The sequence below is a fragment of the Oryctolagus cuniculus genome, chromosome 9, assembly GCF_964237555.1.
Source record: "Oryctolagus cuniculus chromosome 9, mOryCun1.1, whole genome shotgun sequence".
NCBI lineage: Eukaryota > Metazoa > Chordata > Mammalia > Lagomorpha > Leporidae > Oryctolagus > Oryctolagus cuniculus.
The window spans coordinates 89,244,708-89,270,058 of NC_091440.1; the positions used below are offsets into that span (position 1 = coordinate 89,244,708).

At 48.4% G+C, this 25,351-nt stretch overlaps 1 protein-coding gene across 37 annotated transcripts in view; it reads left to right on the plus strand.

The window, feature by feature from the left end:
* The window catches only part of MICAL3 (microtubule associated monooxygenase, calponin and LIM domain containing 3), a 232,860-nt gene extending 217,307 nt beyond the window's left edge, over positions 1 to 15,553 (plus strand). For 27 of the 37 annotated variants that reach the window (XM_008250134.4, XM_051837050.2, XM_051837048.2 and 24 more), the window contains 4 exons: positions 11,455 to 11,520; positions 14,032 to 14,131; positions 14,257 to 14,330; positions 14,423 to 15,553. In XM_008250134.4, coding sequence (XP_008248356.1) covers positions 11,455 to 11,520; positions 14,032 to 14,131; positions 14,257 to 14,330; positions 14,423 to 14,607 — 425 coding nt within the window. In that variant the 3' untranslated portion in view covers positions 14,608 to 15,553. Of the gene's footprint in view, positions 1 to 1,992; positions 2,044 to 11,454; positions 11,521 to 14,031; positions 14,132 to 14,256; positions 14,331 to 14,422 lie in introns of all 37 variants that reach the window. The other 10 variants (XM_008250140.4, XM_017338477.3, XM_070049082.1 and 7 more) reach the window with 2 other exon arrangements.
* The last annotated feature ends 9,798 nt before the right edge of the window (positions 15,554 to 25,351 follow it).

Sequence of the window (25,351 nt, forward strand, 5' to 3'; positions counted from 1 at the left end):
TGATGGCTCAAGTACCTGGTTCCCTTCCGTCCACACAAGAGACTTGCACTGAGTTCTTGTCCCCTTCCTTTGGCCTGGCCCAGCCCTGGCTACTATGGGCATTTCACATTTTGGAAATGAACCAGTGAATGAAAGCTCGCTCACTCTCTCTCTCTCTCTCCCTCCCTCCCTCTATGCCTCTCAAATAAACATTTTTTTAAAGTATTTGTAAATCCAGTATTTAGGAGATCCCTAAACATGTTTTGAAGAACCTAAGCATTCCAGAGAAGTTTGAAAACCGTTGTATATTTAAGCTAAATCCTGTCCTTTTAGACAGGGCTTCACCAAAATATCTATATCCAAAAATGAATCTATCCTGTTTTTAGAGATGAGCCTCATTAGCTCTGTTTAGATATTTCTTTGTGATGTCTTTGAGAAGTTCTGAGTATATGGTAGCTCCTACTCTAAGAATATATTTCAAAGTATATTATTTTCCTTTTACATCTCATTCCAAGGCTGGTCTAACATCAGAATGCCCAGTGGTCCTGTTCTGCCTTGGCAGAAGTCATCTTTGAGGCTGACGTGTGTACCTTGACCACATTGCTCTCCCACTTCTGCATCTCATTCATTCCTCTTGTTAGGCTGAGCCTGAAGGAGGTGGTCTCAGCAGAGCATGATAACCTGATCAGCTGTGGTCCCACAGCTCTGTTCAGCATACTGAAGGCTGGGGCCTCACATGGGGGCCTCAAGCTTCCATCTGTGGCTTAGCCAAGCTGCCCTTCCAGAGAAGAGATCTGGTGTGGACCTGTCATCCTGTTAATACCTATTTGTCAAAGGCATATACATATACATATACATATACATATACATATACATATACATACACACCCTATATATATGCAGGACCAAAACTTCCGTGTTGTGGTTCTGGGGCACTTGGGAAACTGGTATCTGGAACCTGATTCAAGCGTAAAACCTCTGATCCACTTTGGGCATGAGTTGGAAAGCCTCTTAAGGTTGCATTCTCCTTTTCAATGTTTTCCACTCTTGAAGGGGAAACCAAGTGTGGAACCAAAGACTGCCAGCATCAATCTTTTCAGTTTGAGAGGTTTGGAGAAAGGGCAACATTGTAGCAGTTGAATGTTGTGCTCCCTGCATCTTTACAATTCCAGGGAGATGAGAATCCCCTGCTCAAGTCCAGCCCCTCAACAGTTCTCAATTTTGACATCTCAGGCCTCTGGCAAACATGCCATCCCTTGCTGGGCAGCTCAGGAGCTAAAAGGCTAGGAGTGTTGCCCAGCAGTGCTCCGAGAGCCTTCGGGAAAATAGTCACAAGGTGAGACCCCTGTGTGGTTACAGCATAGTTCATGTGTTTAAGGAGAAGGCTGGCCCACATCAGGGACCTCTCCCTCAGAAGGAACAGAATCTCGCTCACATCCACCCAGCAAAATGGATTCTGCCAAGAGGTTGCTGCTATGTTCATGGCAGGGTGGGGTAGGGAGATGGGAGGCAGTCACACATGTGAATTTGTGGGTTAGCTCTAACTGCATTTAAACCTGGAGCTGGATATCCTCACAGAACTTTGTTAGATGGGACATCCCATGTTCAGTAACTGAGGAAGTGAGTGGTCCTTGATCTGCCATTGAACTTAAGCTTAAGTGTTAGTCCCATAACGTTGAATCCCAGCAAGGTTAGGCTTCCTGGCAGAGCCAAAGGCTCCTGTCCTAACTAAGCTGAGATGTGAATAGGAATCACATTGATTTGTTGGTGATGGATTCTCCCCTCCCAGGTGGAGCACGTGTGTACCTAACACAGCATTAACAGACACAGATGGAACATGTGTGTACACATAGCCAGCACTATCAGAACTGCACACTTCCAGCTATTCCTCTTTTCCCTCCTGCTGTATCTCCGCGTGTTTCTTATGCTTCATGTCATTGATTGCTTTGGATATGGGGGAACAAGAGGCTTATGTGATTGAATAACTCTCTCTTCACCAATTCCTTGTTGTAGACTATTGGGGAGAGTCTTATTACAGTGACCTCATCGACTTGCATCTGGGTGGTATGTATGGCAGCATCTGTTGCTGACACTAATCCCGCAAATACCTTTCCCCACCCGCTCTTCCTAGTCCCTGCTCATGAACGAGGAAAAAAGCAACCTGATAACCACATGGCAAAAGCACAGACCCTTTTCCAGCTCAACATGGAGCAGCATGCCAGACCCTCTCCAATGCTCATTACACTCCAGAGGAAGACTTGAGATAGCTTTTGCTGCCTGTGGCTATTTTTGTGTTTTCTTTTTTCTTTCTTTTTTTTTTTTTTATCATAAAACTTCACCTTCCCCACCCCATCAACTTTGCGTCTGCATCCTGGTCTCCTTATTGTTCAGTTGTTGGACAGCAATACAGCAATACATGTGTGCATACGTACACACAAGTCCAACGTGGCTTTTGCCCTGAATCCCATCTCTCACAGTTCGGAGGCATCACACACATATGGAGGCTTGCTGCCAATCACACTTATGAAGCCAAGTGTGAAGGGCCCAGCCTCAACTGCTTTCATCAGGGTGTGTCGCCGTCCCCACAAAGCCCAAGTGTTGTGATCTCTGCCCAAGTCCACCAAACCTGAGGCTGGGCCAACAGATGCCTTTACTGAGGCACCTCCCTCCTTACTCTGTCCTGAGACTGATTTAGCTTCTTTTATCACAATGGAGACAGGGAAAGCCTAAGGCAGGGGTTCTCAAAGTGTGGTCCCTGGAGCAGCGTCATCTGGGAAATTGTCACAAGTGCAGATTCTCAGGTCCCCACCCTTCTGAATCATACACTCTGGTTGTCTGTGTTGTAACCAGCCCTCCAGCAACTCTGATGCTCTAAAGTAGGACTGCTAGCTTAAAGAAAATCTGGTCTGTTTGCTGTCTTGCTGTACAAAGCTCACCATTTGTATTCACTTATGGAAATGACCAATTCTTGAGTCTTGCCTCTAGATTTGGGCAGTTTTTCTCCTGGGAAGCTTCCATTGTGTCAAGTAGAATGCCACGCAGCTAATATTTGGGTTAACCAGAGGTACTCTGGCACCTTCTTGGTGTTCCTGTGTCCTTAAATCAGGCAGTCTGACCCCTTTATCATCCCTTGGCGGCTCTAGGCCTAGCAGTGGTCTTAAAACAGAAGAGCCAGCAGAGATAATCCTCTCGTGTTTTACCCTAACCTCAACATCTTGGCCCATTTATTTAAAAAACAAAATTGGACTTGTGCTATAAGACATACCCTCAAACACCACCCTCCGTAAGGAGCTGGGGCTCCGAGCTGCCTTGGGTAGGCTGCGTCACTGCCGATTTCTGCTCTCCGTGCACACTTCCAAGGAACCCTCTCCAACACAGGCTCCTTTGGTACCCCAGCACTGTCCATGTGTTCAGGGCCTTCCACACTCATGGCCATTGCTGCTGAGAAAGGGCTGCTGCTTGCACTCCATGTAACATTTAACTCCATCCCCTGTCTAATGCGCTTGACTCCTCTCCCACCTCCTCCTAACACTTCGTAGGGAATGTTGATGTCAATTCTAAATCTCAGTATGTGAAGATTTTCTTTTAAATCAGGTCCTTCTGGAAAGAGCTATCACAGCTCATTTCTTTTTGATCATACCCGCCCTTCTGTCCTAGCTCAAGACGCTGGCTCTTGCCACATGGATGGTCTCGTATGTGTGTTGTCCATTTTCTTTACTCCCATTGCTCAAGTGAGAGAAAATATTGGACTGTTTTCACCTCTGTGTCCCTGGACTCCAGCTACTCCTTTTTGGATTTAGAATTCTTACAATTTGCAGGGGGAAAAAATAAATGGAAAAAAGAAACTCAGTGTGTTCTGAAATATAAAATGCCCCACCATAACCCCTGCTACTTGGTTCCCATCGACTCCTCACTTCCCCTTTTGTCAACCCATGATGATTTTTATGTAAAACAGCTTTCCTTGTGGCTTCTGCTTACCACATGGAGGCTGCTGCTGCCCTCCCAGTGATACAGGAAAGACACAGCTCATTCTGAAGGGCATCACCTGTGTGCTCCAGGACAAGAGCAAAGGTTTGCCAGGTCCTGGTCTCATCCATCAAGCCCCTGGAGGATAGTGTGGCAGCCAGAGTTAGACCCCTCTGTACTTCCTGCTGACTGTTTCTTTACTGGAGATGGTCATTGTTTAGGAGGGGTATGGGGGGAATCACCCTTTTGGGATGTGGAGCCTGCAATGTAAAAATCTGCTTGCTTCCCTACCTTTGTACCCCCAAAGACCACAAAGAGGCCTTGTATTTGAGCCATAGCACTGATCTTATTTCTCATGTGGGTAAAACAAAGCTGCAGCCAGCACTCAGAGTGTTGCCAATCCTTTGTCCTACCCAGGGGGGACCAGATTCCTGGCCCTGGCCCTGTGGTCTCCATGTCACACTAAATTGCCTCAGTGGGGTTTTTTGGTGATTTTTTGCTGACTAAAGGCTCTAGATCTGTATTAAAAGTACCTTGGAGGGCCGGCGCCACGGCTCACTAGGCTAATCCTCCGCCTTGCGGCGCCAGCACACAGGGTTCTAGTCCTGGTCGGGGCGCCGCATTCTGTCCCGGTTGCCCCTCTTCCAGGCCAGCTCTCTGCTGTGGCCAGGGAGTGCAGTGGAGGATGGCCCAAGTCCTTGGGCCCTGCACCCCATGGGAGACCAGGGTAAGTACCTGGCTCCTGCCATCGGATCAGCGTGGTACGCCGGCCACAGTGCACTGGCCGCGGCGGCCATTGGAGGGTGAACCAACGGCAAAAGGAAGACCTTTCTCTCTGTCTCTCTCTCTCACTGTCCACTCTGCCTGTCAAAAAAAAAAAAAAAAAGTACCTTGGAGCTAAAGAGTATAGGAAATAAAGATTTCCCTTATTCATATAGCTGGACTTTGAGATTTAAAAGATATTAAACAAACTCATAATGACCCTTGGATCAGAGAGGAAGGGTCCCCTGGGGAAAGTGTTTGATAATTAAATCTTCATTTAAGGTGCTTGTATCCCATACCAATGTGTCTGATTCAGGTCCTGGCTACTGTGCTTCTCATCCAGCTTCCTGCTAATGCATGCCCTGAGGTGCAGCAGGTTCCTGCCACCCACATTGAAGACTCAGATTAAGTTCCTGGCTGCTGGCTTTGATTTGGCCTTGGCATTGGCTATTGCTGGCATTTGGGGGGCAAGGGTAAAACCACTGGATTGAAGATCCCTGTATATTTCTCTGTCTCTTTGCCTTTCAAATTAAAATGAAAATAAGTAAATAAAATTTTTAATAGAGAGAGGAAGGGTAGGCCCCATTCCATTCATCCCCTCCCCAGCCCAGCCCTACATGTTTTGTTGCACTCAGATGGATGACCAGAAATGTTTAGAGAAAACCCACATCTGTTCTGGGAAAACTTTACATTAAAAATACACACTTAAAATTTTCAGGGACCTCACCTCTTGATTTGTATGTTTCAAAGGGACATGGTAGATTTAGAAACAGGGTAGATTTAGAAATGTGGCTGAAGAACAGGAGAGTGATCTTAGATTGTTGCTAGAGAGTTGAGGTGGGAGGCACAGGACACCTACCCCAGGCCTGCCCCTGTATACCCTCTTCTGTACGACTGTCTTCCTGTGCCATTTGCTTCCTTTCACTTGATCTTGGTAGATTTGTGGCTTGTGTGTCCACTCTGAGAATTAGCCAGGCTCTGTTTTTACTTGGGAACTTCAAAATCCTTGAGTTTTCTCAGAATTCTTGTGTGTGTGTATTTGTGTGTGTGTGTGTGTGTGTGTGTGTGTGCGTGCTTATGCACTTTTTTTTTTAACCTTCATTTTTGCCCCTAATCCAGAGAACCATTCTGCCCTGAACTTTTATAGCACAAGTACCTCCCTAGTCCTATTGTGCATATGTAGGCTGGACCTGCTGCTCCCAGCAACCCTGCCCTTATTGGGAGGCCCACTCAGCAGACCCACCTTGTCTCCCTGTCATGGCCATGACATTTGTCTTGGCCTCTGAGTTTTGGACTGAGCCTCAGCCTTGCTGTGCAGAGGCTACCACATTCCAGGCATTGGTGATGACCAAATGGGCTCCTTGAGTGGGGATTTGGAGTAATCAAGTATAGTCATAATCAACAAACATGTGTCCATCTTGCCTTGCTTCAGACCATACAACCTGAATATGACAGAATAGAAAACCAATGAAAGCCCCTCAAACCACCGAGAAAGTCTCCCAACCCTGGATGTGTTGCCTTTTGTACTTTCTGCAAGTTTTATGTGATAGATTGAGCATAGACATGACAAGTAATGCTCCCAGTATTTCTTAGGAAAAGGTGGACAAAAATTTTGTACTGTGTGCAACAGGTATTAAACCAGAGTATCGTGCCAACACTAGGTCACTTGTCAGTCGATAATAGTAGGTATAGTGGCTTTTCTGCCAGAAAAGAAGAAAATTGTGAGAAATGAAGAGTTCACCCAGGCAAGATGAGGACTGCACAGGGCTGGCCCAGAGATCCTGTGGTGTAAATGAACCTCGAAATGCAACTGAGAAAGAAGTGTATCTGTTTCCTGTCACTTATACCTCAAAGGGTGTTGTTCAGAGGCCAAAAGGAAGTCAAAACCAAAAAGAATCTTTTTGCATGTGCAGGATTTTCCCAAAGTATAACTGACAGAGAAGTAATCTAACTCTGGGTTGCTGTACAGATTTTTGTGTGTGAAACTTGCTGTGGTAGGCATATCAAAAGGAAGATGTGTGGGGCCAATATCCAGCTTGTAAAAGGATGGTATCTAGAGTGTTTGCAAGGTGATTATCTGGAATTCTGTATTTTCACATCAATAGTAGCTCACCTCAGGAAGCACCTCATACTGTCTCTGTATAAGGCTGGTGATACTCCAGGACCAAGTTTGCCTGGGAAAAATAAAGCATCCCACACAGGGACTTCTGGGTTCTAAAAGGGGCCCTAGCATCCCCACTTTCCCATGATCTACCAGGCATTGGCTACAGAGACCCCAACCACTTCAAGCCTGTCATGATAGCTCCATTGTCCAAGAAAGGGGCATCCTGGGGACCTGGGTCATGGCAGTGCCAGATGGTGAGATGAGACAGATCCCCAGGGCTACCACTCAACTCCAGAGCAGCTCCCTGCTCATCTCTTTCCTTGAGACTGACCCCACAAGTTGCTTTCCTGCTGCAGCTGTCCTCCTGTTTTGCCTTCAACCAGAAATCCCTTCCTGCTTTGGCTCTTTAAAAAATTGGGGCTGATGCACAGCTAGCATGGTGCCTGGGACATCAGAAGTACTCAGTCGACATTTCATGCATAAATGATTAGTCTTTGACGTTTTCCTTTAAAAAAGCCCATAATCCTTCTGGGGGTATTCCTAATTGTTTTCATGTTGAAAATTGAATGCCTGGATTGGAAATGTAGAGCATCCACCTGTTCCTCAGCACGTGGTGTTCCTGGCAGTCCCTGGGCTGTGAATGGAGTGCTGGTCCCTCTGGGCTTCCTCATCACAGCCCCGGTCTCTGTGAGGAAGACACTAACCCTTCTCTGTCTCTCAGCCTCAGAGCTCAGGCTCTTAGGATTTTGAGTGACAAAAGGACTTTCATAGGTTTGGTGTGTATTTCAGGTGAACATCTAAGTTCAGTGTCGTGAGAGTTTGCTTACCTATATTTTCTGGCTTCCTATGCTGTTCATTCCATTAGCCAGTAGGGTAGAAAGGGAGGATGCAGTTAGTTAGGGTGAAGTGTCTTGGACAAAGACTTTATGAGGAGGAATTGGGGAGCATAGAAGTTTAGGAAGACCACCAGGGCTCTTCAGAAAGTTCCTGGAAATGTGTATTGAGAAAAAAACTAGACATGGATTTCAAAAACTTTTCACACCAAAAATCTATCTTTTAATTCCATTTCCCACAAACTTTCTGAAGTACTTTCCTAGAGAAGGGGGGACTGTCTCCCATGCTGCCAGCTATTCTACCACAGATGGAGTCCTGGGCCACACTAGCAGGAGGACCTAGAAGAAGATGACCAGGTGGGTTGTGTGGAGCCCTGGATTCTAGGCCTGCATTTACTGTCCCCAGCCAAGTTCCTTACCTTCCCTGGGCCTCCACAAAAGAATGGAAGGAAGGAAGACATACTAATTAGGATCTGTGTGTGGGTCTGTGTTTGACTGTTTTGAGCTTCCTCAAAGAACCACCATTTCCTAGATTTGCCACAGCCTACATTGGCCCAGTCAAGAGGGCAAGCTCATGGGGTCGGTGCTGTGGCGCAGCGGGTTAAGGCCCTGGCCTGAAGTACCAGCATCCCATATGGGCTCCGGTTCTGGTCCCAGCTGCTCCTCTTCCAATCTAGCTCTCTGCTGTGGCCTGGGATGGCAGTGGAGGATGGCCCAAGTCCTTGGGCCCCTGCACCCACATGGGGGACCCGGGGGAAGCTCCTGGCTTCAGATCGGTGGAGCTCTGGCCGTTGCGGCCATCTGGGGAGTAAACCAGTGGATGCAAGACCTCTCTCTGTGTCTCTACCTCTCTCTGTAACTCTGTCTTTCAAATAAATAAAATAAATCTTTAAAAAAGAAAAAGAGGGCAAGCTGTTAGTTCAAAGTAGGAAAGGAAGATACAGGTTTCAGTCGAGGCTCTGTCCCACTTACCTACTTTGAGCCTCAGATCCGTTATTTAAAACTGAGGCTGCAAGTGCCTGTCCAGATAGCCACCCCAGGCCCTGTAAGAACCAAATGAACAATGCATGTGAGAGTGTTTTGAAGCTGGAAAATACTGTCCATACTTGTTTCATGCACCACACCGGAAAATGATGAAACATGCCTGTCTCCATGATGATACTCAGCTGTTTTCAAAGTTCAGTGGCACACATCACCTGCCTCCACTTGGTACAGGGCAATGTGGATGGCTTTGAAATATTGACAGCGTGGTACCTGCATGTTTATTAAAACCACAAGTGGGGTCACCTTTCAAAAGGAACAATTACTAACGTAGAGAGTAGACCAGAGCATCCAGAGCTGAAAGCAGGCAGAGTGGTTCAGGATGAGAGTGTGAACCTGCTAGTAAAATGCTTCCAACCACGAACAAATTCTGGGGAGGCTCAGCAGTGATGACCCGAAGTCCAGAAAATGCGGAAATGGGTTAAAGAGAGAGAAACCTATTACCCTTGCAGAAAAAAAAGAAAAAGAAAAAAGAAAAAACAAATGATTTTCCATATGCTGCACAACATCTTTGCTCTCAGAGCCAGTGAACCAAACCATCTATTTCTCACATCTCCATAAAAGGCAAAGAAATTTCTGTCAAAATCAGCACCTCGACCTCCCTGCATGCTTATTTCAGATTGTAGTGTGGTGGAACTCCCCTTGTTTGACTGGTTTTTCCCTTCCATTACTTCTTAAAAATTATGTTCATTGGGTATTGTTTTCTGGTTATAAAAGTAGTATATATTCACTGAAGCACACGGGAAACTCTGAAGAAGAAAGCGGTAGTGTGGCCAGCATCAGCCCCCAGCTCCCTTCAGAGGGGGGCTTTTCATTCTGCCTCCTGACTGTCGGTTTGAGACTACTTTGGTTTTTCATTTTAAGCACTTTACCTGATTCCTCCCCCTTTCTAATTTTGTTTCTTAATTTCTCTTCTGAATACTCTGTTATCTCAAACTGTGTCTGTATCAGAAAGGGTATATGAGGGTGTACTCTACAGAAAAGGACTTAAAGCTGTATCTTATGGTGTCTGGAAAGCAGACCCACATTTGTTAGCATATGCATTCAGGTCCCCACTGTCGCTCAGCTGCCTGTTGGGTGTCTGTTGTGTCACTGTCCCTTGCTGATGAATGTGGACACTGTTCTGTGCGCCACAGCCTGTTGAAGTGAGATAGCAGTCCCAGGAAGCGTCAGAGATCATTTGCGGAAGTTTAAAGGGTTAATCCAAGGATTCTGAGCCTCAACACAGCTTGGACACTTTGAAAACTAGGAGGTCGCATGTAGAGCAGCTATAAGGCAGAGCCAATTTTTTCAGGATGAAACCTTTCTCCCCTGTGCCAACACATCAGCTGCTCTGTTCATCTCTATTTAGAACACTGGATATAATCAACGTTTCACACACTCTGTCTTCAGCTTTAGTTTTGAAGCCAATACCACATTCATGATACACAAAACAGAATACTTCACAGAGAGAAAACTGATATCTGCATATTGATGCAGTTGCAAAATAGAACAGCCCCTCAACCAATAGTCTGTCTATTTGGCCCTTCTGTTGTTGACTTAGACTCTGTGCTCATCCTAAACCACCTGCTCATCCCTACCACTGCAGTCCCAGAGGCTCTGTCCTTCCCTGGGCTTTGTTGTCTCCTGTGTGTGCTCCTATGGTTCTGTGATGGTCCCTTGCTCAGCTTCTCTCCCTCTCCCTTGAATTGCCAGCAGGTCTCCCCCGGGGTCCTGCGATATCTCTTTGCACACTGTCTGCTCTCAGTGGCCCGTCCTCCCCTCTTACCATTATTGTTACTGTGAGTTTTTGGCATACCATATCAGCCAAAGTTGACAGCCTTCCCCTAGTTGTGGCATTGGGTCCCTCCACAGGGATAGGAAGGCCAGAAGAAAGCAAGGGTTTTGCTGTCCCAGCACTTGGCAGGCCACAGTGATACGGATTGGTAGAAGTTCCCTCAGCGTTTGTCCGTTTCCCCCAAATTGTCCTGGCCCAGAATTCAAAGCATTGTCAATGTCAGAGCCCAGGGTGCCTGTCACAGGGCTCATAATCTGCCTCCATTGACCTAGAGCTTCTTTCTGATGGCAGCAAACCCCTCCCTGCCCCTGAATCTATCCAAGGTTACTTTTAACTCAAGTACATATATCTACATTGGTGTCCTAGAACATTTTACATATGTTTGGTTGGTAATCCTAGATTATCATCTGCAAACCGAAAGGCAGTGTTGGCCACGTATTTAATAGAGTCTTCCCCAGAGGAGGGCAGACCTATCCTGGGGCTGCGGGTATTTTTGAGGAGGGAGCCCAAGACCTAAAAGTCCATTCACTGTGTGGCAGTATTCACACATCACCACCCTGCAGAAGTGAATAGATGAAGAGGGAGCAGCCCACCTGGCCTGAGAGCTGCAGCCATCATGAAGGAAACAGGTGCAGCATCCTCTGGAGGAGTTTACCTTCCTCCGTGAACCATGTGCCCACAACAGTGCCTGCTGCCCCGTGCCTGGGTCTGCTCTTGTTCAGTTTCATGCTGAAAAAAGGACTTAATTCATTTGTAGACTTTGTTTCCCTTGTTTCTGCTTCTCCATTTCTTGTATATCTTTTTTCTTTTCCTCCTGTTGTTCCTTTCTCAATTTTTTTGCTTTTTTTGTCCTCTACTTGTTTTGTTTGTTTTACCTTTCCTGTCCCTCTCCAAATTCCTCCTCCTCCACCTCCTCCTCTTCTTTTTCCTCTTCCTCTTTTGTCTTTCTCCATTGCCGCCTCCTCCTCTTCCTTGTTTGGTCCTTTTTGAAGTTGAGCCCAGTGGCGGGACTCCACGGCGTAGACCTCTCTCCTTCTGCCCTTGCTGTGTCCAGGAAGGTAACGTAATTTCACCAACCTCATCCCCACTGCCTCAGAGGGTCCGTAGCAGTATTAGTTAAACAGAGCCAAACCAAACTATTCCCCTCTCTTTCTCTGACACTCGATGAACCTGTTACAAAATGTCATGAATATGTGGCAGTTTCTTACAAGGTACAGTATCCCTTTGACTGTGTGAGGGAGGACTGGGGTTCAGAGTGAAGCCAGGGAGCCTCCAGGTCTGGGCCTCTCCAGGCTGCTGCGGATCTTTCCACCATATTGCCCCACTATTCATGCTTGGGGTCTTTGAGCCTCAAATCCATCAGGTAGAGGGGCCAGGATCGCGGGTGAGGAACCTCCCACCTGTGTGGCACGATTTGTATTTGGTGTTGTCAAGGAATACTGTCCTTACAAAGACTGGTCTGCACAAACAGCCCCGAGTTCTTTCCCAGAACAACCACTAAAAACAAACTTCTCAACCTCGTGTCTTGCTGAGTGTGTTTTGTTTTTGTTTTTGTTTAAGTTTGTCTGATTTGAAGTCTGTTGTGGTAATGAGACTGTCATTGGAAAGGCATGTGGGCAGGGGAAGGGGGTGTGTTCATGACTAACCCCTGCTAACCTCTTACTCCGCTCTCCATGGCTCTCATATTTGACTTCCACCCACCCCACCACGTCCCTTTTCCCATTGGCTGTGAATGAGCTCCACCATAGCTCATGAGTGGTGTTCAGATGTCTCCTAATGGAATCCTTTTGTCTTCACACACGGGGAGGTGGGAAGGAGCAAAAGCCGTCCCGGTGTGCTCACGACTGCTGCGCGGGACAGCTTGCATGCCTCAGGGCTCCATCCTCCATGGCCATGGGGGCACACTGTGCAGAGACGCTCCGAAAGGAATGCATGGAACTAAACTGTGGGCTGGTTTAAAAGCCAAATACCCAAGTCTATTGGATTGGGTGAGGAGAACTTGGGTCCCCAGACATGCAGGCGGGCCTCTACAGGAGCAGGCTGGGCAGGCCAGGAGGGAGCTTCCATCCTTCAGAGTAGGGCTCAGGGACAGGACATCACTTTGGGAGCAGAGTTGCATGTGCATTTGGGGCACGATACAGACACTAATGCCCTGCTTGTGTGAACGTGATACATTTCCAACTTTCTAGAGTATGGCCACTGGGTAAAGACTAACTGGCTTTGGGCTCATGTGTGTCAAGCATGCACCACCACAGGAAGAGATTTGTCTTTGAGCCATGTATAAGAATTCCCCTCAAGGGCAAGAATGCAGGCAACAGTGTGTAAGGAACTTAACACTCAGGAGGCCTTCTGCCTGAGTTTGTATTCTGTACATTCTTGGGATTGCCTTAACCAGGCTGAAACAGCCAAGTGACTCAGAATGAAGGAGCTTTGCAAGGTTTCCCAGTCCATCACCTCTTACCCTGAGGCCCAGGGTTGGACTTCAGGAAGCCTGTGAACACCCCGGCACTCTGTGTAAATTGTTTGATGTATACACATAAGCATTTCTCTACGAAGAGAGTCCTTAGATTTCATGAGATTCTCAGAACAGTTTGTAATCAAAAACTATTGAGAAGTTATCAGCATCATCTATCCTTTAAGTAGGACCACACTTTGTCATGATCAGCTTTGTGCTCCAAAGAAAAGGAGTTTGTTCTCACTTTGGGTGGTTTGATTCCTTGGGAAGTTCCTCCTCCATCCTCCTGCTACACTTCGGCCCAGTGGGTGAGGCCACCCCTGATGAGACTGAGATACCAGTTGTGGGTCTGTTCAGGGTAGCCTGTCTGACAGGCAGGCACCAGCACCAGAATCTGCTGTTGGCTTTAAATCAGAGCCAGGAGTGGCCACCTTTCCTAGTCTCTGGCGTCTGCTGGTATTTCTTTGCCCTTGGCGAGACACCCTAAAATCGTCCTGGGATGTCCTGCACATAGCAAGCACCATTCATTAGAAGAGTGTCAGGAAGCCTGATAGGCTGCAAGCTAAGAAGAGACACCTTCCTGATCAGGATAAAAGAAATGAGGAGGCATTGACATTGGTGGGCCTAGGAAAGAACTGGGCCAAATGACCATAACTTCAAAGGAGAGTGAAGTCCAGTTGGTAGGTTTACATTTGCCCTGTTTGGTACCAGTTTTCTCAAAGGAGCATGCAGTGAGTAAATACTAATTTAATGAAGAAAGAACAAAGTGGGGAGAGGGCAAAGCAGTTTAAGTCCAAAAGATAACCACTGATCAGGAGAGATGAATAGGAATAGTCATGGGCCAGGGTTACTGATGGGGAGAAGGCAAGGCGGGGAAAGACAAGTGGAAAGCATAGGCTCCATCAGACCCTGGAGGAGGGCATGAGCAGGGGCCTGCCATTCTCCGTGCCCCCCCTACCCCCCCGGATGTAGGCAAACTTTGGGCCTGGCTTGGGAGTGTTCCGGCAGCATCTTGCTCGGCTCTCTTTGCACATTTGCCCCAGTGTGATGGTTCCTTGGGCTGGGGTAGACGAGAGCCACTCCCCACAGCCTGACACACGCTATCTCTTGGCAGGCATGGGCAAGAAGGATGACCCCAAGCTGATGCAAGAGTGGTTCAAGTTGGTGCAAGAGAAAAACGCCATGGTGCGCTATGAGTCGGAGCTGATGATTTTGTAAGTAGCCTTAGGTTGGGGGTCGCAGCCAGGGGGCAACACCAGCTCCCTTGCTGTCACATAGCTATCCTAATTTGTGCCAAAGTCACTGTGGCTTGTCTCCCTCCCCCTTCCCCCAACCTTAGTGCCCGGGAGCTGGAGCTGGAAGACCGACAGAGCCGCCTGCAGCAAGAGCTCCGGGAGCGAATGGCTGTGGAAGGTACATGGAGCCAGGGGAGGCACCCACAGGAGGGCTGGCATGGGCTGTTGCCTCATACCCTTCATGCCCGCTGTCTTCGGCCTTTACCCCAGATCACCTGAAGACTGAGGAGGAGTTGGCAGAGGAGAAGAAGATCTTGAATGAGATGCTGGATGTGGTGGAACAGAGAGACTCTCTGGTGGCCCTGCTGGAGGAGCAGAGACTCCGGGAGAAAGAGGAAGACAAGGACCTGGAGGCCGCCATGCTGTCAAAGGGCTTCAGCCTCAACTGGTCCTGAGCCCCGGGAGCTCGCTCCTTGGTCTGTCGGCATCTGCCTGCCTGAGCTGCGTTCTCCCAGCCTCCTGGATCCCTGGTCTGGGAATGCCTGGCAGCTCGTGGGAGCCTGCACTCATGCCCACGTGCCTCCTGAAAATGGGGTCAGGTTCCGTGTGATGGGGAGACACCAGGCAACAGGCTCCCAGGCCTCCTCGGGAGATGCTCAGCTGGACTCCCCACTGGAGACGAGAGAAAGGAGCCTGTGCGTTGGATGCAGGACTGGGGGAAGCCGCGCGGGCCCTGAGAACACGCCACCAGTGCCTGCCCTTCTGCATACGGTAAGAGAAGGATGCTGCTTCCTTGTGAAGCTGCAGCGGCCCCACCAAGTGCCCTCTACAGGGTGGAAGGGGCACTTGTCTTCTTCATGCTCCTGGTAGCACCACCAAAGAAGTAAATAAGAAGGCCCACCAAGATCAAAGCGAATGGAGACCTGAGAGAGGAGCAATGGCCAGTTAGGGCAATGCCCACCCCAGCCCCACAGGGGAAGCAGAGGGGCAGGCAGGCCCTGGAGTCCATTATGCAAGTTAGGAGGATGCAAGATGGGTCTGTCCCCAGCCCCCACACCACACACTGGACCCCAAGTGGCCAAATGCCCCAGGCTTCTCTTGGCTGCTGCCTGAGGCCTGTGGATTGCTGCATTATGCTTATAGTTCACAACCATTTCTGACACTGGAAAGTACTGACTTTGGGGGACCGAGTTCAAGCCCCCCTCTGACAGACAGGCATTGTCCCTGTCCAGTGCTTCACGCTGGGGGCAGGAGATCACCTTTGTCCTCAGCGTTTTTCCTGTGTTTGCACATTGAAATGAAGCTGACGACCTAGCAAGACGCTCAGCCACTTTGGACCTTTTTTTGTCAATTAACTTATTTTTTTTCACATTCCAATAAATTTATTCTGTAAAAACAGTATTTTTTTGTTTGAATTTTTTTTGGTAGTAAGCTTTTCAACTAAAAAACCTCAAATATGAGAAAGATATTCCAAGGACAAGCATAACAGGATCAGTAAAATCCAAACTGTCAAAAGTTGTTCACAATATAAGCTGGCACAGAAATAAATAAGACTCTCTAATATCACAATAGCAATAATAATATACAAAGGTACTTTTTCAAAAATTATATTATGTATATTATGAAAAAACTATTCATGAATTTCAACAATTTTGCCCCAAAATAAACTTTAATTCCATTTCCATGAACTATTTGAAGTACCCTCATACATGTAATAATGGTTTATGGATGAATATTAACTACCTTACTTCTAGTTCCAAAAGATAGCAGTTCATTTTTTTTAAAGAGTTGTGTATTTATTTGTTTGAAAGAGTTACACAGAGACAGAAGGAGAGAGAAAGAGAGAAACAAAGAGAGGGATCTTCCATCCACAGGTTCATTCCCCAGATGGCCACCAACTGGGGCTGGGCCAGGCCAAAGCCTGGAGCTTCTTCCAGGTCTCCCACATAGGTGGCAGGATCCCAAGTACTTGGGCCATCTTCCACTGTCTTTCCCAGGCTTTAGCAGGGAGCTGGATTGGAAGTAGAGCAGCCAGGACAAAAACCAATGCCCTCATGGGATTATCTGCTACATCACCATGCTGGCCCCATAACAGATCATTTTTTAAAGTGTTTATGTAAGGGGCCAGTGCTGTGGCACAGCAGGTTAAGCCACTGTCTGCAGTACCAGCATCCCATATGGGTGCTGGTTCGAGTCCCAGCTGCCCCACTTCCAATCCAGCTTCCTGCTAATGTCCTGGGAAAGCAGCATAGGATGGCCCAAGTCCTTGGGCCCCTGCACCCACTTGGGAGACCTGAAAGAAGCTTCTAGCTCCTGGCTTCAAGACCAGCCCAGCGCCAGCTGTTGTGGCCATCTGGGAAGTGAACCAGAGGATGGAAGATATCTCTTTTTCTCTCTGTCTGTCTTTCCTCTCTCTCGCTCTCTCTGTAACTCTTTCAAATAAATAAATCTTTCAAGAAAAACAAAACTGTGTATTTAAAAGTATTTTGGGGCCAGCACTGTGGCATAGCAGGTAAAGCCGCCACCTGCAATGCCGACACCCCATATGGGCGGCAGTTCTAATCCTGGCTGCTCCACTTCTGATCCAGCTCTCTGCTTTGGCCTGGGAAAGCAGAAGATGGCCCAAGTCCTTGAGCCCCTGCACCCATGTGGGAGACCCAGAAGAAGCTTCTGGCTCCTGGCTTCAGATAGGCACAGCTCTGGCCATTGCGGCCAATGTGTAACTCTGACTTGCAATAAATAAACAAATCTTAAAAAAAAATAAATAGAAATATTTCATCTGATTTCCCCATAGGGCTGCTGCTGACCTGGCTTTAAAAATGTATCCACCTTGAGTGATTAGTTCAAATTGTGTTGGCACTGGGAAAAAATAAATCATGAATTTTATTTTGGGATAATACAAAAAGACTCACTAACTTCACATAAACTCAGTTTGGAGGATGTTTCTCCAGACATTAACATAATGTATTTCTTCAGTATGCCAACATAATGTGTCTGGAAATTCCTTCCCTGGTTCTGTCAAAGAGGAAGCCCCATCCTTAAGTATTAGGTTTAGTGGTCACCTAAAATACACTAAGTAATACTTAACTAATTGATAATAATGGGGTAAAGGCAGAAAACTGATGAGCATGACAGCCCAGAAATCCTAGGACCCGGGTAAGTCTGCAAAACTTGAAAACCCTTAGTGGTTAAATGCAACTTCAGTGGCCAGATAAGATGGAATTTAAGTGGCTAACCTTTAAAAGGGCTACAGTGTTTCTTTCCAAACCCAAGAAAGAGAGAGAGAGAGAGACAGACTAATGTCCATACAAAAGCTAGGTTTCTGACAATGAGGACTACGTGCTGACGCGCATCAAATCCAAGAATACGAAACGGGCATCCTGCGAACAGTTCACCAGAAACTGAACTAAAATATCTTTGTTTTGATGCAAAAATGTTTTGAAAACCATGCCGTATTTTCATTTCTTGTGGCTTCCCTTCCTAGGCGGCGTTCAGTGCCGTCCCAGTGGCCCGTGCGTTTCTGCAAGTCTGAAGCTGGGTTTCCTGTGGCCCCCGGAGCTACCTGTTTTCCTCGCCTCTTCATCTCCTGGGGGTTCCCAGGACTCCTGGGGGGTGTCTCTGAGGCATGTGACTTTTTCACCTCGCCTTTTCCATCTTCTCCAGCACCCTTCCAGGCCTCTCGCACCTGCACGGTTCCCTTCCCTTCCCCTGGGCTCCTGCGGTGCCCGGGCTGAGCGGCACCACCCTCAGCAAGGTCTCTGTTGCCCACAGTCCCTCAGGAAATTCTCTCCATCTCTGCCACCTTCCGAACTTGTCTTTTAGTCCTTCTGTGGGGAGACATCTTTGGATCTCCATATGTGGTTTCCTGGGGTGCCTGAGAAGAAGATGGGGATGCTCCTACAAGAGGCGCGATGGGGTCGGCCAGTCACAGTCCCGCAGCCCTGCGCTCACCCACATCTGCCCCGCCACGTGGCCGTCTCCCATCTAGCTCAGTGGCGGCTCCTGTGCACGGGCGAGCACCAGGCCTCAAGTCCCTAACTCCTCCTCGGGCACTGACTGCAAACACCACCGCACTGTTATCCTCACATGATCTGCAGTTCTGCCTCCTGCGCCCATCACCCATCGGTTAATTCCTAGGTGCTAGGCCTCCCCCACAGCACCCAAGCCTGCAGGGGCACCTGCTGTCAACATTTAAAAATTCTCATACAGGAGAAACTTTATTTCTATATCTCTGCTAAAGACACTGATCACCTGGTACCTGTACATGGGGGCAACAAAATAGGCCTCTGCCCAATACTGACCAGATATTTGTATTACGCAAATATTGTCCTTTTCACAGTGCTGCTGACCCCGTTGGAATCAGGGAGCAGCTCCAGACCCTGGTGGGTCCTTGCTTGCTGCTTTTTTCTCCCTGCTCCTATCATTGTGCCACTCCCTGCCTCTGCTGGGCCACTAGAGCCTGACTCCTCGGCCCTGCCAGTGTGGAGATTGATCTCAGCACAGATGCCACTCTAGGAATCCTGCCTCTGCATTACCTGTCTTCTTTCTCGGTTTTGTGCTGCTTTTCTCTTCTGTGGGCAGGCTCACTAAAGAAAATTAGGGAGAAGTCCTCCTCTGGCTGGCTAGCACTGTGTAGGGCAGGGACCTTGTGACCAGCCCTGCCTGAAATCCAGGCAAGTGCTGCAGCAGCTGGTGGGTTAGGCTGGTCTCTCACAGTGCTGTGGGTCCAGCCTTCCTTTCCCCGCCTGCACCAGAATCTTCACAGGGCAGCAGAGAATAAGCACCAGGCCCAGCTCTTTATGCCAAACTGTTCCTTTCTCATGGGTCAGCCGGATACTGGCTGTGTATAGCTCATTGAGCCACTATTGGAAAACTGGGGGGCTGTGGCGCTTGTCCAGTGACAGAATCAGCTCTCAGCCAGCCTGGAAAATTCCACTGTTAGTGCCAGACCAGTGCAGAAGGGGCCCACCAGCCAACTCCTGGTGAGGAGGGGTCAGTGTAGACAGAACAGAGGCCCAGCAACTCCTCAAGGATCCTGAGGGTGGTATAGGCCAGGGATCCATGCTGACCTTGGAATTTCCATGAGAATCCACACTGTGCCTCAGTTCAAACCTTTATTCCAGCTACAAAGGACCAAGGAACCTGTCTTGTTCTTCACTTTGTCCAGAAGTTGCAACATAGCAGCGATCACAGCTCTGACTTCGCTTCTCCTGTCTTCTGATGAGGCCATCTATTTTCACTCTATCTCATTATGGGTGGCAAGGAGGATGTTCTACATCCCCTCCACACACCCCAATCTTCCCATAAAATTGGACTTGGGGAAGGGCCTTCATTGCCTGCGTGGCTTTCCCAACTCCATTCTCTCAAATGCCATCATAGTCAGCCAAGCGGCAGAGCTGTCTCCATTTCCTTGTAGCTCCTGCTAAACTCTGAACAAGGAAGCAATTTCAGAAATGACTTGCAAGGGATGCAACAGTAGTCAGCCTCAGCATCCCTGCATCTAGCAAAGCACACACTGCTGCCTGCAGTTACTAGAAAGGAAGATGTGCAGAGCAACTTCACACATCCACTGCCCTAGGGCCCACATTGTGGCCCAGCAGTTTAAGCTACTGCTGTGAATCCAACCTCTGCTCCTGATCCGGCTCCCTGCTAATGTGCCTGAGAAGGCAGCTGAGGGTGGCACAGATATTTGGGCTGCTGCAACCATGTGGGAGACCAGGATGGAGTTCCTAGTCCCTAGCTTCAGCCTGGACCAGCCCTGACTATTGCAGCCGTTTGGAGAATGGACCAGCAGATGGAAGATACATCTCTCTTTCTCTCTCTCTCTGCCTTTAAAATAAATCAACAAATCTTTAAAGTTACCCACTTCCTGTACAATGATCCCCTACTGACCTCTCCCAGCAGTGTTAGTACTTCAAGTTCCAGTAAAGTCATTTTTTAAAGCTGAGGCTGTCACTTTGTAACCATTAGTTTACAGTTGATTTTAGTACTCTCCAGACTTGCTGCATGAAATATTTTCCAACTCTGAAAGTACATGCAGCTCCAGGCAGATTTTCTTTCCAAGATTTAAGTCTTTGAAGGATAGCAGAAACAAGGATATATTTACATAAATATGCATATAGAATGCCAGAGTTCCTTTGAGCTCAGTAGGAGTCCATGTTGGCTCTGGAGGTCAGCCAAGAGGTAAGGCTCTCCACTACCCTCCGCCCCACCCCCACTCCTGAGTAGGAGGGTGGTAGGGGAGTGGTTGACCAGCTGCTCCATGTGGGATCCTGACCCTGCCCAGATGTGTCTAGGCCTTTCCCCCAGCAGCCATCCTCAAGCTGATTTTGTCCAGCAATGATACTGTTCTCGAAAGGGAAAAATATTTAGGGGGGTAGAGAGCAAGAAGGAGGAGAGTTTTATGTTGTTTGTTGTTAAGATGGTAACAGCTGACCAAAAAGGAGAATAGGCCATTTCACGTGCAGGAAATTTTTTTTTTTTTTTTTTTTTTTTTTTTTAAAGGGCAAGCATTTAACCCATTAGTTGAGACATCTGTTCCCATATCAGAGTGGCTGAATTCAATACTCCGCTCCAGCTCTTGACTCCAGCTTGCTGCCCGTGCAGACCCTGGGGAGCAGCAGGTAGAGGCTCCAGTGGTTGGGTTCCTGGCCCACACAGAGACCTGGATTGAGTTCCCAGTCCCAGGTATTGCAGGTATCTGAGGAGTGAGCCAGTGGCTGAGAGCTGTGTCTTTATCTCTGCCTTTCAGATAAGTGTTTAATGTAAATATAGAATGTATTTGCTAAGTCATTTTTCGGTGAGATGACATCGTGGTGTACTGGCAAGCTGTTCTGTCTAGCATGTGCAAGTTGTTGAAAGCATACAGTCTCTCAATTTATGCTTTTTTTTCAGTCCTCCATATTTTTTTGACTCAGCCATCAACTGCTAGCTAGCACTTGAGAAAATGTCTGAGGCCACCTGGTGCCAAAAAGAAGCTGCTCTTGAAAACCTCGCTCAAGGAGCCCCTTGATGAGATGCCTGCTCTTTAAAATAGAAATCCTCCACCTCAGAGTGATCCTGTTTCCCTGGCAACCTGCTGAGGCCTGCCTGGGCTCTGGCTTTTGGCACAGCTGACCAAAGTGGCTTGGGGTCTGTGGCCTCTAGGCCCAAATCATTCAGATGCTTCGGTGCCCCAAGTTCCTTCAGTGCATATGCTAAGGGAGCCTTCGTTAGCCTGGAATCATCCACAAGAGGTGAAAGGGAACAGTCCTGGCTGGCTGTTCTCCACTTGCTACAAGAAGCCTTCAAGGTACATTCCAGCTGTCTTTAACCCCCCTCTTGGTGTGTTGGCCCATCAGAAGTTTTTCTGACTTTAGGGATCACCCACAAAGCTGATCTAAGGGCACCATGTTGCTCTCTGAAGAAGTAACAGTAGCAGCAAGGTGGGGAAGACCAGGAACAAATGCATGGAGGTGAGCCTGGCCTAGCAGCCGGGAGTCACTGCCCTGGAGTGCAGCCACTGCTGGCTAGAGCCTCTGACCAAATACAAGCAAGCCTGGCCAGGACAAATGTGGATGCATTCAGTAGGAAAGATGAGAACAGAATCCTAGGATAGCCAGCTCACAAGTGGATGCGGTGTGGCCCCAGGCTCCTGAAAGGAAAGGTGGGTCGTGGCCCTTGTCCGTAGGGACAAAAAATGGAATTTGGTGACCATCTGATGTTGACTCTTGCTCCTCACAGGGGCTCGCTTGTTTTATTGTGTATTTATGTGGAGTACAGTGTGACACTTCATTACCCACACATGATATATATGTGTATTTGGCATCTTCATTTCCTGGAATGTCTTCTAAATTTTTAATTGACACATGATAATGGCACCCGCCATAGGGAGGAGCTGGAAGGTTGGGAACATGGGGTGGTGATGAGGAGATGAAGAGTTCCCTGTTTCTTCAGTGCACACTGTCTACTCGGGCTACAGTGTATGGAGAAGCTCGGGGCCAGCGCTTGCCACAGGCAGGATTTGGCTATGGTTCCCAGCAACCCCACGCAGCAGGAAACCGGAAGGGAAGGCTGCGAGGCTACCTCACAAGCACCCCTCTTTCTTCCAAGAATCTGGCACAGCTGATGGCACCAAAATCCCTCCTGAGCCCAATGTGCTCTCCTAGTCCCTTCTCGGGAATCAGAGTCAAAAGCAGTAGAGAGAACGAGAGCCATCTGCCCCAAGCCTCCTCCTCTGAGTTCCCTGCCCAGATGCTCCTTCTTACAGACGCAGTGAGCATGGTACAGAGCCATGTTCTAGGCAGCTTGCACACTGAGCCAAGGAGCGGATCAGACTAGGCACAGGGGCCATGTGGCCCTCCGAGAGCTCCTGGAGAGCCACCTCTGTGAGCCTTCACCTTGTAGCATTTTTGGCAGCCCCCACCTTGTGTCTGCTACCATAAAGTCTTCTTGCAGCTGAAGCCTAAATCAGGAAATTGGAGTCCCAGTTTCTCAGGGTGGGCCATGTATGCTATTGCCTCTGCCCAAGGTGCCACCCACTCCCCACCACAAAGTGGCAGGGAAGACAGCGTCTCTGTGATACATGCACACACAGACACCACTTCCTTTTCATAACCTCCTGTCCTTTTTGAACCAGAGTGGAGAGCTAGTTCTAAAGCAGATCGGGTAGGCCAGCCACAGCCCAGGCCCCAGGACTAGACACAACTCCAGCTCATCATCTCCCCACCACTGTAAACAGCCCGTTCTTTGCCAACACCGCAGGTCACACTGAATCATCTCCAAAGTAGGCAGATGTAGCTTCCTGCAGACCCCAGGGAAGGGTCCTTCATAAGGGCACAGCACCCCGTGGAGCTGCCTCTTCAGCTGTCCAGAAATGAGAAAGAGGTTCCTGGGGTCTGCGCCCAACTGCAGAGACAGCGGCAGGGATGAGACAGGTAAGCATGAGGCTGGTGTGCACATGGGGCATTTATTCCTGCCTCTCCCCCGACTTCTGTGCGAAAGCTGTAGGGTCCAAGAGAGGGCAATGCATCGAAGGCCTTGAGTCTCTCTCTCTCTCTCTCTCTCTCTCTCAGCGAGAAGAGAGAATGCATGCTGGTCTACTCCCTAAATGCCTTCATAGCTGGGGCTGGGCTAGGGTCAAAGCTAGGAACTTGGAACTCAATCCAGGTCTCCTGTGTCAGTGGCAGGTACCCAACTACTCAGCCATCACTCAGAATCTGCGTTGGCTGGAAGCTGGCGTCAGGAACAAGAGCCAGGAATCAAACCCAGGCATTCCTATGTGGGCTGCAGGCATCTTAACCTCTGGACCAGATGCCTGCCCACCTTGGAGATTCTTTTTTTTTTTTAATTTTTAAAGATATATTAATATGAAAGCAGAGTTATAGAGAGGCAGAAGCAGAGAGAGAGAGAGAGAGAGAGAGAGAGAGAGAGAGGTCTTCCATCCGTTGGTTCACTCCCCAATTGGCAGCAACTGCCGGAACTGCCCTGATCCAAAGCCAGGAGCCAGGAGCTTCTTCCAGGTCTCCCACACGGGTACAGGGGCCCAAGGACTTGGGCCATCTTCTACTGCTTTCCCAGGCCATAGCAGAGAGCTGGATCAGAAGTGGAGCAGCCAAGACTCAAACAGGTGCCCATATGGGATGCTGGCACTGCAGGCAGTGGCTTAATCTGCTACGCAGCAGCGCCGGCCCCTGGAGATTCTTAAATCAAGGCCTTTGTGGATGTGTAGGCCTCTGCCACAAAGGTAACTGGTGCGCACCTTGAAGAGGGGACGACAAACCCAAGGAGACCAATAAGACTAGAGCTTCCCTGTGCCTTTAATGGCTGGCTCCCTACAGCCCAAAATCATTTGTTTCCCTGTGCTAAGCTAACAGAGTTGTGTGATTATGTTTAATTATTTCAAATGTTGGGCCAAATTCTGTTTGCTCTCATGAATTGCTTCATTGTTGAATACTCCCAAAAGCCCATGTGTTAGAGGCTTGGTCTCCACAGTGAGGCAGTTGCGAGGTGGTAGAACCTTCCAGAGGTGTAGCCTAGCTCCTTGGGGCCACACCTGATATAAGAACCTGAATGTGGCCCCACCACTCTCAGGCTTCCTGGTTCCCTTCCTATGCTGAGGCTCTGCCTTCTCCACCATCAAAGGTCCTATGCAAAGCCAGAGCAAGGGCCAAAAGAATAGGCCCTTGCTGTTCACACCCCCAGGGACTGGCTCTGCAGGTGATGGGAACAATGGGTGTTTCGTGATAGAGGAAGCTTTCAAAGCCCAGGTTTGGCTCTCTAGCCTTTGTGACTTCCCTGCAATCTGAGCGCCAAAAGGTCGCTCTCCTCTCCTACAGTTTATTTAACTTAAAAAAAAATTGGGGCCCTGGCGCTGTGGCACAGAGGGTTAACACCCTGGCCTAAAGCGCCGGCATCCCATATGGGCGCCGGTTTGAGACCCGGCTGCTCCACTTCCGATCCAGCTCTCTGCTATGGCCTGGGAAAGCAGTAAGAAGATGGCCTAGGTCCTTGGGCCCCTGCACCCGCATGGGAGACCTGGAAGAAGCTCCCAGCTTCAGATCAGCACAAATCTGGCCATTGCAGACATCTGGGGAGTGAACAATCAGATGGAAGACCTTTCTCTCTCTCTCTCTCTCTCTCTCTCTTTCCTTCTCTCTTTCTCTCTGCTTCTCCTCTTTCTGTGTAACTCTGACTTTCAAATAAATAAATAAATCTCAAAAAAAATTCTAAAGCACAAAATAATTTTTAAAAAGTTTTCTTTATTTATCTGAAAGGCAGAGCAGCAGAGAGAAAGAGAGAGAGTGGCCAAGACCTTCCATCCACTGGTTCACTCTCCAGATGACTGAAACAGCCAGGGCGAGGCCTGACAAAAGCCAGGAGCCTGGCACTCCATCCTGGTCTCCCACATGAGTGGCAAGGGCAATCTTCCTCTGCCTCCCCAGGTGCATTAGCAGGGAGCTGGATCCAAAACCAAGCAGCTGGGACTTGAACTCACACTGCTGTACAGGATGCTGGCATCACAAGCAGTAGCCTAACCTTTTGCACTGCAACACTGGCCTTAAGAACTATAAATACTTCATAAAAACATAACCAGAACCACACTCTCATTCAACACCAGCTTCATGTTGTGGTAAATAACACTTCTGACCCCAGTAATTGATGTTTCTTCTTAAAAAAATCTATAGAAATTCTGTTTTAAATTCTTATTTATTTATACTT